Here is a 16,133-nt window from a genome sequence, read left to right on the forward strand (position 1 = left end):
TAGCATAATTGAGGTGATATTTTCTGTGAAGCTATACAGCAGGAATTAAGAAAGTTTTTGGTTGATAAGTATGGTGTGTGTGTGTGTGTGTGTGTGTGTGTGTGTGTGTTTATGTGTGTGTGTATGTGTGTGTGTATGTGTGTGTGGGGGGGGTGTGTAATTGAATCACATCCACAGTAGTTAAATCACTAGAGGTGATAGCACTATAAAAATGTTATTATTAGTAATTAGAGAGTTAGTTGTGGGTAAAACACCTACATCAAAATGCTTTGTACATTTGGGTACTAATATATACTAAAGAAGCAGACTGTAGATTCAAGGTCATCCTCCTTCCCACACCAACACCACTGAGGATCAACAGTTTCCTTAGTGGACTAGATGACATCATTGACCATATGACCTTGACTGAAAAATGTATCTGCTACCAGAGAAATGATCTCATTGCAGATCCAACATCGACCAAGAAAACAAAACAAAACCAATACACAAACAAACAAAAAAAAACCCAAATAAACAAAACTAGGCCTAAGTTGTTTCACCTGATTCTGTGTGTTTATCAAGGTGAAGCAAACTCTTGTATGGCAGGCCTAGTCATCATTTCCTTTATTTGACATGGCTTTGCAACTTTATTCCAAGTAAAACCCAAGCTTAATACAAATAAGAAAATGGAGCTGAATGCAGGAAAATGGACTCCAAAGAGATCAGATTTCAGAGCTTCTTTGCAGCAGAATCCACAACCAACTTGGGAGGGGCTTGTCTGGGATTGGCAGTTCTGGGAAGGTTTGTGGGCGTGGCCACAGGACTAAACTATAAAATGCTGAGCATTTGCGATTGATCGTCACTTACAGCGATTTTCTGGAGGGAAAGACTTCCTTCTGCTGACTTAGAAGATTCCAGCAGGTTATTCGAACGGGATCATAGAAAAATGGTAACTGCTCCCTCCTTCACAGAAGGTAAGTCTCACTGTAAGGTCTTACATCTTGTGTGTTCACCACCAAAGCTGTTGGCCCTAAAGTACCTTTATTTTCTTGTCCTGTAGCCAGTCTAGCCTTGTCATCTCCTGCAGCTCTAGACATGCATAAGGATGAATCTAGGGTGATGGGACAAACTTCTGGAGACATGGGGGGGGGGGCTTCTCTGCACTTCTAAGAAGTTCAGTGTCATAAGGCATTCACAGCTTGCATATTTAGTGCAAGAAACTTGCAGTCATCTCTGCGAACCATACTGGAACTGATCAGATGCACTCAGAGTGTGGCCTTTTATTCGAGCTAGCTAGGGAACCACCGTGAGTAGGAAGGTTTTGGTGATGATGAGCCCAGAATATCTCTCAGGACAAGGGTTTACATTAAGCAGCAAGCAGAGGGCTGGGGGTGAGTATGCAAGCATCTGCTTGGAAAATTTTTAGGATCTTTTAACATATTGGTGTGTGCTGAGAGTCCTATCACATACTTAATGTCCGCTTCCCTCTGCATTAGTGGTCGTTGGGGAGGGGCTGGGCTTTTAACCTGGGGGTGCAGATCTGTTGTGGTAATGACATGGAGTCGCTGACTTGCTGAGCTTGTAAACTGGAGACTGGATATAGCTTTGGAGTTTTTTGGTTTTTTGTTTTGTTTTTTATTGTTTTGTAGTGTTTTTTTTTTATTTTGAGTTGTTTTGTTTTGTTTTGTTGTTGAGGTGGTAACATGGATATTAGTGCTAGGTACTGTCTTGTTAGTTTTCCTGAGTTCAAACTTAGGTCAGGTTTTCTTTTTTTTTTTTACATTATTAAAACATTTTTTTTTATTAACTTGAGTATTTCTTATATACATTTCAAGTGTTATTCCCTTTCCCGGTTTCCGGGCAAAATCCCCCTCCCCCCTCCCCTTCCTTATGGGTGTTCCACTCCCAACCCTCCCCCCATTGCCGCCCTCCCCCCATAGTCTAGTTCACTGGGGGTTCAGTCTTAGCAGGACCCAGGGCTTCCCCTTCCACTGGTGCTCTTACTAGGATATTCATTGCTACCTATGGGGTCAGAGTCCAGGGTCAGTCCATATATAGTCTTTAGGTAGTGGCTTAGTCCCTGGAAGCTCTGGTTGCTTGACATTGTTGTACTTTTGGGGTCTCGAGCCCCTTCAAGCTCTTCCAGTTCTTTCTCTGATTCCTTCAACGGGGGACCTATTCTCAGTTCAGTGGTTTGCTGCTGGCATTCGCCTCTGTATTTGCTGTATTCTGGCTGTGTCTCTCAGGAGCGATCTACATCCGGCTCCTGTCGGTCTGCACTTCTTTGCTTCATCCATCTTGTCCAATTGGGTGGCTGTATATGTATGGGCCACCTGTGGGGCAGGCTCTGAATGGGTGTTCCTTCAGTCTCTGTTTTAATCTTTGCCTCTCCCTTCCCAGCCAAGGGTATTCTTTTTCCTCATTTAAAGAAGGAGTGAAGCATTCACATTTTGATCATCCGTCTTGAGTTTCGTTTGTTCTAGGGATCTAGAGTAATTCAAGCATTTGGGCTAATAGCCACTTATCAATGAGTGCATACCATGTATGTCTTTCTGTGATTGGGTTAGCTCACTCAGGATGATATTTTCCAGTTCCAACCATTTGCCTACGAATTTCATAGACTCGTTGTTTTTGATAGCTGAGTAATATTCCATTGTGTAGATGTACCACATTTTCTGTATCCATTCCTCTGTTGAAGGGCATCTCGGTTCTTTCCATTTTCTGGCTATTATAAATAAGGCTGTGATGAACATAGTGGAGCACGTGTCTCTTTTATATGTTGAGGCATCTTTTGGGTATATGCCCAAGAGAGGTATAGCTGGATCCTCAGGCAGTTCAATGTCCAATTTTCTGAGGAACCTCCAGACTGATTTCCAGAATGGTTTTACCAGTCTGCAATCCCACCAACAATGGAGGAGTGTTCCTCTTTCTCCACATCCTCGCCAGCATCTGCTGTCACCTGAGTTTTTGATCTTAGCCATTCTCACTGGTGTGAGGTGAAATCTCAGGGTTGTTTTGATTTGCATTTCCCTTATGACTAAAGATGTTGAACATTTCTTTAGGTGTTTCTCAGCCATTCGGCATTCCTCAGCTGTGAATTCTTTGTTTAGCTCTGAGGTCAGGTTTTCTAAAATGGAGTCTGAAGTTAAAAGATTTGACCACTGACATGTCCTCCACCAAAGCTGTTGGCCCTAAAGTCGTTTTGTGTTCTTGTCCTGTAGAAGATCCAGCCATGTCACCACCTGCTACCCCAGAGCTCCATCAAGATGAAGCACGGGTGCTAGAGGAGCTGTCTGCCAAGGGGAAGCCCAGTCTGAGTTTGCAGAGGATCCAAAGCCCAGGGTCAGGGCTCCAGAACATAGGCAACAGCTGCTACCTGAATGCAGTCCTGCAGTGCTTGACACACACACCACCTCTTGCCGACTATATGCTGTCCCAGGAGCATTCTCAGAGGTGTTGTTACCCAGAAGGCTGTAAGATGTGTGCTATGGAAGCTCATGTGACCCAGAGTCTCCTCCACTCCCACTCAGGAGGTGTCATGAAACCCTCCGAGATATTGACCTCTACCTTCCACAAGCACAGGCAGGAAGATGCCCATGAATTTCTCATGTTCACCTTGAATGCCATGCATGAATCCTGCCTTCGAGGGTGCAAGCAATCAGAAACCTCCTCTAAGGACAGCTCCCTGATCTATGACATATTTGGAGGCCAGATGAGATCTCAGATCAAGTGTCACCACTGCCAGGGCACCTTAGATTCCTACGATCCCTTCCTGAACCTCTTCCTGGATATCTGCTCTGCTCAGAGTGTGAAGCAAGCCTTGGAGGACTTAGTGAAGCTAGAAGAGTTGCAGGGGGACAACGCCTACTACTGTGGTAGGTGTAGAGAGAAGATGCCAGCTTCTAAGACCACGAAGGTTCAGACTGCCTCAAAGGTTCTCCTGCTAGTGTTAAACCGCTCCTACGATTTCGGGGGTGACAAGTTGAACAGGGTAGTAAGCTACCCAGAGTACCTTGACCTGCAGCCATACCTGTCACAGCCAACTGCAGGACCCCTGCCTTATGCTCTCTATGCCGTCCTGGTCCATGATGGGGTGACTTGTTCCAGTGGACATTACTTCTGTTATGTCAAAGCCAGCCATGGGAAGTGGTATAAGATGGATGATTCTAAGGTCACCAGGTGCGATGTGTCCTCTGTCCTGAGCGAGCCTGCCTATCTGCTCTTCTATGTCCAGCAGACTGACCTTGAGAAGGTCAATGTTGATGTGTCTGTGGGCAGAGTACATGGGGTTCTTCACCCTGAATCCCAGCAGAAGAAAACGCGGAAGAAAAAGCACAAGAGAAGCTCTTGCACAGAAGCTGTATACATGCCCCGAGAAAACAGGGAAAATACAGCCACCAAAGAAACCTCCTTAGGGGAGGGGAAAGTGCTTCAGGAACAGAACCACCAGAAAGCTGGGCAGAACCTCAAGACTACCAAAGTCAATTTGTCAGCCAACGGAACTGTGATTCATCAGCCCAGATATACCGCAAACTGGGGCAGGAATGCTCCAGACAAGGACGATCAACCAGGGCACAGTGGTGACAGACTCCTCACCACTCAGGGCTCCATGAACACTGGGCAACTCTGTGGTCATGGAGGGAGCCAAAGATCTAAGAAGAGGAAGAACAAGAACAAGCAAGGGCAGAGGCCTCTGCTTGTTTACTAGTGCTCAGTTACTCAGTCAACCTGGGTCCTGTGGACACACTGTCAACCTGAGAGGGACCTCTGGAAGAAGAAATTTGAACCCATGTCCCAAACAGGAACATGCCTTACCCCTCAGGTGGAGTCTTCCTTTCCTGTGCCCTTGCCTGCCTTCGCTGACTCTGTGAAGGATAGTCTGGATGTGGAAAAACAATGCCCAGGGTATAGGGACAAATTGAATACAAGAAAGCTGGAAACCTGGGGAAACACTGCCTACCTACCCTCTTCTGCAACTCATGGAATCTGAGGAGGGAAGAGACTAAATCCCTACCCTGGCACTCTTGATGTTCAGATTTTACCCTCTGCCAAGAAGTTGCTGGGCAGACTGACTTTTATAACCCCCTTTCTGGGAAATGTGAAGGACAAAGTGTAGAGATGTTCTTATTCCTTGTATGTGATTTGCAGTTCTTTGACCAAATAAATTCTGTTACTCCACACTCTGTTTTCTTATTTATTTATTTTTCGCCATGAATATAAATCAGTATGGTATTCACTTGGAAGAGTATACTGACCCTCATAATAACATTCATCTCAGAAATGTAGGGAGTAGTCATCACTCACTTGAGTTTTTAAAGGATTCTTTTCCCCCAGGGAGTTGCCACCTACCCTGTCTCTGATGTGAGGTCATTGACTTCACTGCAATCCCGGTTGCTAGACTTGTTTGAAGGTTCTGGGTTTGATACTGAAGGAGAAAGGTGGGCAGTCAGCACCTGTGGCATCAGCTGTTCATCAAACCCTAATGAAAAGTCAGAGGTGGGACTTGCAGAGACTGTGACAGCAAAAGTGTCTGGGCTCCTGTCTCTGCCAAAGACCTCACTACCTCGGTGTCCCTTTTGATTACACGGGCCCCAAGGTCTTCTTAAGCCTGTTTGGAAACTAGAAGATCACAAATTCTGCTACTGGGATGTAAATGTTGCTTCTTCATAGGGGAAGAACCACTCTGTGAACAATATACAGAGTTGATAATTGATGCCATGAAAATTGCTTGTTGTTACTAAACACAACTTGATTGCTGGTTTAAGAAACTCTAGTATGTTCTCAACCGATAGCTGTCAACCTCTCTGGAGATGAATGATTCTTTCACAAGGGCTGTATATCACATATCCTGTCTATTATATATTCACCTTACAATTCAACAGCAGTAGCAAACTTACAGCAACAGAGTAGCATGGGAAACAATTTTATACTTGGCGGGATGGCACAACACGAAGAAGTTTACTGAGAACCACGGCTCTAGGACCATATAAGAGAGATCTTTAAATGAAGAAATCCATTTCAAACCCAAGAACAATTACATAGCAGTTTTTGGAACATCCACAGGGAACTGATTACATATGATATGGGGAAGAGGGCAAGTAGATAGAACCCACCTACTGTTACCTCGGGTGGGTGTGTGCAGATTTGTTGAGGAATAACCTAGAAACTGGTATTATACCTTGGTCTTGTTGGGAGTTAACTTGGAAACTAGTGCTAGACCCAAGTCTTATTGGGTAGGTAATCTGAAAACTGGTGCTAGTTACTGGCCGGTTAGTTGAGTTCAACCTTAAGTCAGAATCTTTAAGAAGATCGTCTAAGAAATCAAAAGATCTGTTCACTCAAGCACAAGTGACCCTTTATACAAAAACAAACAGAGTACTACGATTTGCCTGGTGTGGTCCACCTAAAAGTTACTCCTATTACTCCAGTGGGAATGTGTCAGCATGATGGCATTAGCTGGATGATTAAATCACCTGAAAAGTAATGGTGCAGTCAAGAGCTGATAAAGGCACTATAAAAAGGGCATTATAACTAACTAGAGAATTCTTTGTGTGTTGATTCCTTACAGCCTAATGCTTGGGATGTGCAAGTACTGACGTACACTAAAGAAACAGATTGTAAGTTCAGGATAATTTTTTATCCCAGTGCCAAGTGCAGTCGTCTACTCAGTAGGTTAGATCAGGCTTCCATCACATGACCTTGACTGAACCATAGGAAAGAGACTGTTCTGCAAAAGTATAGCAAGCTTAGAAAGGAAAAATATAAAACATATGGTTCAATTATTAAAAGTGCACCAAGAAGTGAAATGGAACTGAATCCTATGTTCTGGGAGGTAACAGATTAGAAATTTGGGGGCAAGGTCCTACCCCGCTAAGTTTACCTGCAGGTACTGTGGCACACACCTTTAATCCCAGGAGACAGAGCCAAACAGATTTCTGAGTTCAAGGCCAGCCTGGGACAAAGCAGGTTCTAGGTAAAGAAGAAAGCTTAACTCCAGGTTCCGTGGTACAAGCCTTTAATCCCAGTACTACAAAAGACATAGCCATGCAGAACTCTGAGTTCAAGTCAATCTACAAACAAGTTCCAGGAAAGCCATGCATAGGCAGAGAAGGAATTGAAAAACAGAAAGCAGGTAATAGAATAAGGGGAACCATGCTCCAGATCCTGCAAGCAGCAGAACCTGGCAGCTTCAGTCATATGACTCTGGCTTTAGATTGAAAAATAGAAGGGACTACTGGGACAATTGATGCTGGTTAGCAGGAGCTAAGAAATTAGCGGTGATTAAGAAGACACTAGCATAATTGAGGTGATATTTTCTGTGAAGCTATACAGCAGGAATTAAGAAAGTTTTTGGTTGATAAGTATGGTGTGTGTGTGTGTGTGTGTGTGTGTGTGTGTGTGTTTATGTGTGTGTGTATGTGTGTGTGTATGTGTGTGTGGGGGGGGTGTGTAATTGAATCACATCCACAGTAGTTAAATCACTAGAGGTGATAGCACTATAAAAATGTTATTATTAGTAATTAGAGAGTTAGTTGTGGGTAAAACACCTACATCAAAATGCTTTGTACATTTGGGTACTAATATATACTAAAGAAGCAGACTGTAGATTCAAGGTCATCCTCCTTCCCACACCAACACCACTGAGGATCAACAGTTTCCTTAGTGGACTAGATGACATCATTGACCATATGACCTTGACTGAAAAATGTATCTGCTACCAGAGAAATGATCTCATTGCAGATCCAACATCGACCAAGAAAACAAAACAAAACCAATACACAAACAAACAAAAAAAAACCCAAATAAACAAAACTAGGCCTAAGTTGTTTCACCTGATTCTGTGTGTTTATCAAGGTGAAGCAAACTCTTGTATGGCAGGCCTAGTCATCATTTCCTTTATTTGACATGGCTTTGCAACTTTATTCCAAGTAAAACCCAAGCTTAATACAAATAAGAAAATGGAGCTGAATGCAGGAAAATGGACTCCAAAGAGATCAGATTTCAGAGCTTCTTTGCAGCAGAATCCACAACCAACTTGGGAGGGGCTTGTCTGGGATTGGCAGTTCTGGGAAGGTTTGTGGGCGTGGCCACAGGACTAAACTATAAAATGCTGAGCATTTGCGATTGATCGTCACTTACAGCGATTTTCTGGAGGGAAAGACTTCCTTCTGCTGACTTAGAAGATTCCAGCAGGTTATTCGAACGGGATCATAGAAAAATGGTGACTGCTCCCTCCTTCACAGAAGGTAAGTCTCACTGTAAGGTCTTACATCTTGTGTGTTCACCACCAAAGCTGTTGGCCCTAAAGTACCTTTATTTTCTTGTCCTGTAGCCAGTCTAGCCTTGTCATCTCCTGCAGCTCTAGACATGCATAAGGATGAATCTAGGGTGATGGGACAAACTTCTGGAGACATGGGGGGGGGCTTCTCTGCACTTCTAAGAAGTTCAGTGTCATAAGGCATTCACAGCTTGCATATTTAGTGCAAGAAACTTGCAGTCATCTCTGCGAACCATACTGGAACTGATCAGATGCACTCAGAGTGTGGCCTTTTATTCGAGCTAGCTAGGGAACCACCGTGAGTAGGAAGGTTTTGGTGATGATGAGCCCAGAATATCTCTCAGGACAAGGGTTTACATTAAGCAGCAAGCAGAGGGCTGGGGGTGAGTATGCAAGCATCTGCTTGGAAAATTTTTAGGATCTTTTAACATATTGGTGTGTGCTGAGAGTCCTATCACATACTTAATGTCCGCTTCCCTCTGCATTAGTGGTCGTTGGGGAGGGGCTGGGCTTTTAACCTGGGGGTGCAGATCTGTTGTGGTAATGACATGGAGTCGCTGACTTGCTGAGCTTGTAAACTGGAGACTGGATATAGCTTTGGAGTTTTTTGGTTTTTTGTTTTGTTTTTTATTGTTTTGTAGTGTTTTTTTTTTTATTTTGAGTTGTTTTGTTTTGTTTTGTTGTTGAGGTGGTAACATGGATATTAGTGCTAGGTACTGTCTTGTTAGTTTTCCTGAGTTCATACTTAGGTCAGGTTTTCTAAAATGGAGTCTGAAGTTAAAAGATTTGACCACTGACATGTCCTCCACCAAAGCTGTTGGCCCTAAAGTCGTTTTGTGTTCTTGTCCTGTAGAAGATCCAGCCATGTCACCACCTGCTACCCCAGAGCTCCATCAAGATGAAGCACAGGTGCTAGAGGAGCTGTCTGCCAAGGGGAAGCCCAGTCTGAGTTTGCAGAGGATCCAAAGCCCAGGGTCAGGGCTCCAGAACATAGGCAACAGCTGCTACCTGAATGCAGTCCTGCAGTGCTTGACACACACACCACCTCTTGCCGACTATATGCTGTCCCAGGAGCATTCTCAGAGGTGTTGTTACCCAGAAGGCTGTAAGATGTGTGCTATGGAAGCTCATGTGACCCAGAGTCTCCTCCACTCCCACTCAGGAGGTGTCATGAAACCCTCCGAGATATTGACCTCTACCTTCCACAAGCACAGGCAGGAAGATGCCCATGAATTTCTCATGTTCACCTTGAATGCCATGCATGAATCCTGCCTTCGAGGGTGCAAGCAATCAGAAACCTCCTCTAAGGACAGCTCCCTGATCTATGACATATTTGGAGGCCAGATGAGATCTCAGATCAAGTGTCACCACTGCCAGGGCACCTTAGATTCCTACGATCCCTTCCTGAACCTCTTCCTGGATATCTGCTCTGCTCAGAGTGTGAAGCAAGCCTTGGAGGACTTAGTGAAGCTAGAAGAGTTGCAGGGGGACAACGCCTACTACTGTGGTAGGTGTAGAGAGAAGATGCCAGCTTCTAAGACCACGAAGGTTCAGACTGCCTCAAAGGTTCTCCTGCTAGTGTTAAACCGCTCCTACGATTTCGGGGGTGACAAGTTGAACAGGGTAGTAAGCTACCCAGAGTACCTTGACCTGCAGCCATACCTGTCACAGCCAACTGCAGGACCCCTGCCTTATGCTCTCTATGCCGTCCTGGTCCATGATGGGGTGACTTGTTCCAGTGGACATTACTTCTGTTATGTCAAAGCCAGCCATGGGAAGTGGTATAAGATGGATGATTCTAAGGTCACCAGGTGCGATGTGTCCTCTGTCCTGAGCGAGCCTGCCTATCTGCTCTTCTATGTCCAGCAGACTGACCTTGAGAAGGTCAATGTTGATGTGTCTGTGGGCAGAGTACATGGGGTTCTTCACCCTGAATCCCAGCAGAAGAAAACGCGGAAGAAAAAGCACAAGAGAAGCTCTTGCACAGAAGCTGTATACATGCCCCGAGAAAACAGGGAAAATACAGCCACCAAAGAAACCTCCTTAGGGGAGGGGAAAGTGCTTCAGGAACAGAACCACCAGAAAGCTGGGCAGAACCTCAAGACTACCAAAGTCAATTTGTCAGCCAACGGAACTGTGATTCATCAGCCCAGATATACCGCAAACTGGGGCAGGAATGCTCCAGACAAGGACGATCAACCAGGGCACAGTGGTGACAGACTCCTCACCACTCAGGGCTCCATGAACACTGGGCAGCTCTGTGGTCATGGAGGGAGCCAAAGATCTAAGAAGAGGAAGAACAAGAACAAGCAAGGGCAGAGGCCTCTGCTTGTTTGCTAGTGCTCAGTTACTCAGTCAACTTGAGGGAGACCTCTGGATCAAGGAATTTGGACCCATGTCCCAGGCAGGAAAATGCCTTACGCTTCAGGTGGAATGCACTATTCCTTTGTGCCCTTGCCTGTCTTTGCTGACACTGAGAAGGATAGTGTGGATATGGACAAACAATGCCCAGGGTACAGGGACAGTTTGAATGCAAGAAAGCTGGAAACCTTGGGGAAGTCTGCCTACCTACCCTCTTCTGCAACTCATGGAATCTGAGGAGGGAAGAGACTAAATCCCTACCCTGGAGCTCTTGATGTTCAGATTTTCCCCACTGCCAAGAAGTTGCTTAGCAGACTGATTTTTATAACCCCCTTTCTGGAAAATGTGAAGGACAAAGATAGACATGTTCTTATTCTTTGTATGTGATTTGCAGTTCTTTGACCAAATAAATTCTGTTACTCCACACTCTGTTTTCTTATTTATTTATTTTTCGCCATGATTATAAATCAGTATGGTATTCACTTGGAAGAGTATACTGACTCTCATAATAACATTCATCTCAGAAATGTAGAGAGTAGTTATCACTCACTCAAGATTTTAAAGGATTCTTTTCCCTCAGGGAGTTGCCTCCTACCTTGTCTTTGATGTGAGGTCATTGGGTCCACTGAAATCCCTGTTGCTAGACTTGTTTGAAGGTTCTGTGTGTGATACTGAAGGAGAAAGGTGGACAATCAGCACCTGTGGCATCAGTTGTTCATCAAAGACTAATGGAAAAGTCAGAGGTGGATCTTGCAGAGACTGACAGCAAAACTGACTGGGCTTCTCTCTCTGCCAAAGACCTCAGTAGCCTCAGTGTGCCTTTTGATTACACGGGCCCCAAGTTCTTCTTAAGCCTCTTAGGAAGCTGGAAGATCACAAATTCTGCTATTGGGATGAAAATGTTGCTTCTTAATAGAGGAAGCACCACTCTGTGAACAATATACAGAGTTGATAATTGATGCCATGAAAATTGCTTACTAAACACAACTTGATTGCTGGTTTCAGAAACTCTAGTGTGTTCTCAACACACTATAGCTGTCAACCTCTCTGTGGATGAATTACTCTTTCAAAAGGGCTGCATATCACATATCCTGTCTATTATATATTCACCTTACAATTCAGCAGCAGTAGCAAACTTAGAGAACAGAGTAGCATGGGAAACAGTTTTATACTTGGGGGAATGGCACAACATGAAGAAGTGTACTGAGAACCACTGCTTTAGGATCATATAGGAGATATTTAAATGGAGAAATCCATTTTAAACCCAAGAACAATTACATAGCCGTCTTCAGAACACCCACAGGCAACTGATTAGATATGATATGGGGAAGAGGGCAAGTAGATAGAATCACATCCACTGTTACCTGGGGTGGGTGTGTGCACATTTGTTGAGGAATAACCTAGAACCTGGTGTTACACCTGGGTCTTGTTGGCAGTTAACTTGTAAACTAGTGGTAGACCCAAGTCTTATAGGTAGGTAACCTGAAAACTGGTGGTAGTTACTGGCCTGTTAGTTAACTTGAGTTCAACCTTAAGTCAGATTCTTTAAGAAATCAAATGATCTGTTCACTCAACCACAAGTGAACCTTTCCTCAAAAATAAACAGAAAACTAGGGTTTGCCTTGTGTGGTCCACCTAAAATTTAATCCTATTACTCCAGTGGGAATGTGTCAGCATGATGGCATTAGCTGGATGATTAAATCACCTGAAAAGTGGTGATGCATTCAAGAGCTGATAATGGCACTATAAAGATGTCATTATAACTAACTAGAGAACTCTTTGTGTGTTGATTCCTTACAGCATAATGCTTGGGATGGGCAAGTACTGACATACACTAAAGAAACAGATTGTAAGTTCAGGGTAATTTTTTACCCCAGTGCCAAGTTCAGTCGTCTACTCAGTAGATTAGATCACCCTTCCATCACATGACCTTGACTGAACCATAGGAAAGAGACTGTTTTGCAAAAGCATAGCAAGCTTAGAAAGGAAAAATATAAAATATATGGTTCAATTATTAAAAGTGCACCAAGAAGTGAAATGGAACTGAATCCTATGTTCTAGGAGGTAACAGACTAAGAAATTTGGGGGCAAGATCCTACCCAGTTAAGTTTACTTCCAGGTACTGTGGCACACACCTTTAATCCCAGGAGACAGAGCCAAACAGATTTCTGAGTTCAAAGCCAGTCTGGGACAAAGCAGGTTCTAGGTAAAGAAGAAAGCTTAACTCCAGGCTTGGTGGTACACGCCTTTAATCCCAGTACTACAAAAGACATAGCCTTGCAGATCTCTGAGTTCAAGTCAATCTATAAAACAAGTTCCAGGAAAGCCATGCATAGGCAGAGAAGGAGTTGAAAAACAGAAAGCTGGTCATACAATAAGGGGAACCATGTTCCAGGTACTGCAAGCACCAGAACTTGGCAGCTTCAGTCACATGACTCTGGCTTTAGAGTGAAAAAGTAGAAGGGAATACTGGGACAATTGATGCTGGTTAGCTGGAGCTAAGGAATTAGCAGTGATTAAGAAGAGACAAGCATAAATGAGGTGATATTTTCTAGGAAGTGTTTTCTGAGAGCACAAAGAAGCCAAGTTCCAGAGATAGCCAAGGTTGTACCTCCCGATGCAGCTGTACTTGGTAATGTGTAAGAGTCACGCAGGTGGTACTGGTTTTGGGGCATGAAAGGGTCAAGCTGATGCTTGGTATTGTGAAAAGCCATGGAAGGCTGCGAGGGACCTGTGGGACCCCTGTCTGGGACCCCTGAGTGAGACCCAGGGAGGCAACAATCAATTCAATTGCAAGAACTTTTATTCAAATGCTTTAGGGTTGATTCCCCTTCAGTAGGAGACAGCTCCTTCCAAACAATTGGGGCAAAATGCAAATAATTGGTAACTTAAACAACTTGTAGGTAGGCAGGGGAGAAGCAACCTTCAAACTGACTTGTAGTCAGTGGACCATTCTGCACTCTCCAGGGTGGATGGTTGGGAGTCAAGGGGAGGTCGGTTGGGAGTCACAGGTAGCTTTGTTTTACAGTTTGGTTTGCAGTTGCTCCAGGAACTAACTACTCTCTGGAAGGGAGGGGTCTTTGTGATTGGAGGTTTGCAGTGGAACTTTTCCACTGGCCTTAGATTGACCCCCACTCTGGCTCTTTCAAGGCCATTGGTAAAGGTGCAGTCTCAGTTGCAGTAGAAGGAACAGGACTGAAGGGTCATGCAAAGGAGCTGAATCTTGGCACCATGAATAGCGTGCCTATGAGAGGCTATTGGTGAAGCCTACTTTCAGTGAAAAGTCCCAGTATATTGGAAATGCCAGTACTACGAGATGACCACAAAGAACGGCATCAGCAATGGAGAGGAATCAATCACACCTTGGAATGCTACAGATGGCAGAGCTGGAGAAGTGACCCAAGCACTTTGGAGGAGCCCAGGAAATCATGTGTGGATCCCAGACATTGATATAAAAAGGTATAAAATTGAAGTTGCCTTGGAGCAAAAGTTTTGAGATGCCAGACCTATAGGATATCTCCTGAGGAATGCTGCTAACAGGGAGTAGAATTAGCCCAGGAGAAAGAAGTTTGTTGCAGTCAACAAAGATGGAAAAAGGAGTTGGACATCCCAACACCACTTTGCCATCAGACATGGAGATGCAGAATTTGGAGTGTGCCCAGTTTGATTCCTGTCTTGATTTGGTGATTACAGTTAAGTGATTGGGTAAATCTTAGAAGAGACTTTAAACTTTAGACTTTTAACATTGTCAAGACAGTTATAGACTATGGGGACTTTTGAAGATGAACTAAATGTATTTTTCATTATGTGATTTTAGATATGGTCTCCATAGACTCATATGTTTGACCAAGCCTATGGGGGCCAGGAAGTGGAATGTTATTGTTTGTATATGCTAGTTCCAGGAAGTTGTACTATTAGAGGGTATGGCCTTGTTGGAGGGTTGCCTTGTTAGAGTAGGTGGGTCATTGTGGGTATGGGCTTTAAGACCCTTTTCCTAGCTGCCTGAAAGCCCATATTCTGCTATGAGCCTTCAGATGGAGATGTGGAACTCTCAGCTCCTCCTGAACCATGCATGCCTGGATGATGCCATGTTTCCACATTGATGATTATGGACTAGATTTCTGAATGTCTAAGCTAGCCCCAATTATATGTTGTCCTTACAAGAGTTGTCTTGTTCATGGTATCTGTTCATAGAAGTAAAATCCAAACTAATATAGCAACCAAGCCAGGCCAAGGTTTTGAGACCTCACTTAATAAATATCTCTGACCATTTCAGTATTCTCTACTATGTATACATTCCTGCTCTGATCATTTTAAATGTGAGTATTTACTGTCTCAATTTCCAGTCTTCCACCTCTTGTGTTGCTCCCTTCATATTGTCCAATTCATGACTGTGTTGCTTTGAATAATGATGACACACCTAGGTTCAGATATTTGAATGCTCATGCATCAGGGAGTAGCACTATTTAAGCAGGATTAGGAATTCAGGTCCTGTTGGAAAAAGTGTGTCACTGAGGATTGGGGAGGGGGGCGGCTTGCCGTTTCTAATAGCCCAGAACTGGCCCAGAGTTGTACTCCTCTTGATGCCTTAGCATCTTTGAACTGAGATAGTTCTCCAACACAATGTCTGTCTGCCTGTGTTTCACCATGCTCCAAGGTATGCTAATGGAAGTCAAAACCTCTGAAAGAATAAGCAAGACCCAATGAAATATTTTCCCTTATATGCTATTCAATTGGTGTGTCTTCAGAGCTGTTGAACAACAACTAAGACAGTAAACAAATACTTAGAAATCACTTTGCTATTGTATCATATTTCCCTTTAGGGTGTTTGAAAGAATTAATCACTCTCAAAGTAAGATATTCCCCGCATGATTCTGTTTGAAGCAACTAGGGTTAAATATCCTAGGTGGAGATACAAACACAGGATCACAATGGAATACGCAGCAGCAGAGCTCACAGTCTTGTTCAGGCCTGAAATTTAACTGGTTATTTTGTTTTCTTTTGGTTCAGGAAATCAAAACCAACAGTTTGGAGTGGAGATCAAGTCAAGCAGTACACAAGATCAAGGTCACTATGGACTACAAGAGATTAAGTCTCAAAAGCAGGATTTATTTATATATTTATCTTATCTCCTTGGAGTTGAGGCAGGAAGATTGCCGAAAGAAAGTGAATTTTGAGCATTCATGTTGTCCAATTTGTGACCTGACACTTTTCCAGGTATCTCTTCCTTCTGAATCATGATTTCCATGCATCCCAATATCTACTGAATCTTTGTATATGCCCTTATGAAAACTCACTGTTTGCTATATCACACCTCTACCCTTAGAAACTATCGATTACTGATAAAGAAACAGACTGTCTCCCTCCTTCCCTCCCCTGTCTGTCTACCTCTTTGTCATTTTCCCACTCTGCTCCTCCCTCCTCTACTTGCCCCTCCCTCTGCCACTCTCACTGCCCTTCCTTTGCCATCTTTACGTGAATCCCTATCCCCAGGCTTTTTGTCTACATATTTACC

The 16,133-nt window shown here is 43.9% G+C and overlaps 1 protein-coding gene across 1 annotated transcript; it reads left to right on the forward strand.

Moving 5' to 3' along the window:
- The first annotated feature begins 925 nt into the window (after positions 1–925).
- Positions 926–10,597, forward strand: Usp17l8 (ubiquitin specific peptidase 17 like family member 8). The gene is made up of 5 exons (XM_039096420.1): positions 926–953; positions 3,204–4,467; positions 5,470–5,493; positions 6,071–6,107; positions 10,325–10,597. Exons 1-5 carry the CDS (start codon positions 926–928, stop codon positions 10,595–10,597), a joined length of 1,626 nt encoding a protein of 541 aa, XP_038952348.1.
- The last annotated feature ends 5,536 nt before the right edge of the window (positions 10,598–16,133 follow it).

This window comes from Rattus norvegicus, chromosome 1 (genome assembly GCF_036323735.1).
Source record: "Rattus norvegicus strain BN/NHsdMcwi chromosome 1, GRCr8, whole genome shotgun sequence".
In the NCBI taxonomy this organism is placed as follows: Eukaryota; Metazoa; Chordata; class Mammalia; order Rodentia; family Muridae; genus Rattus; species Rattus norvegicus.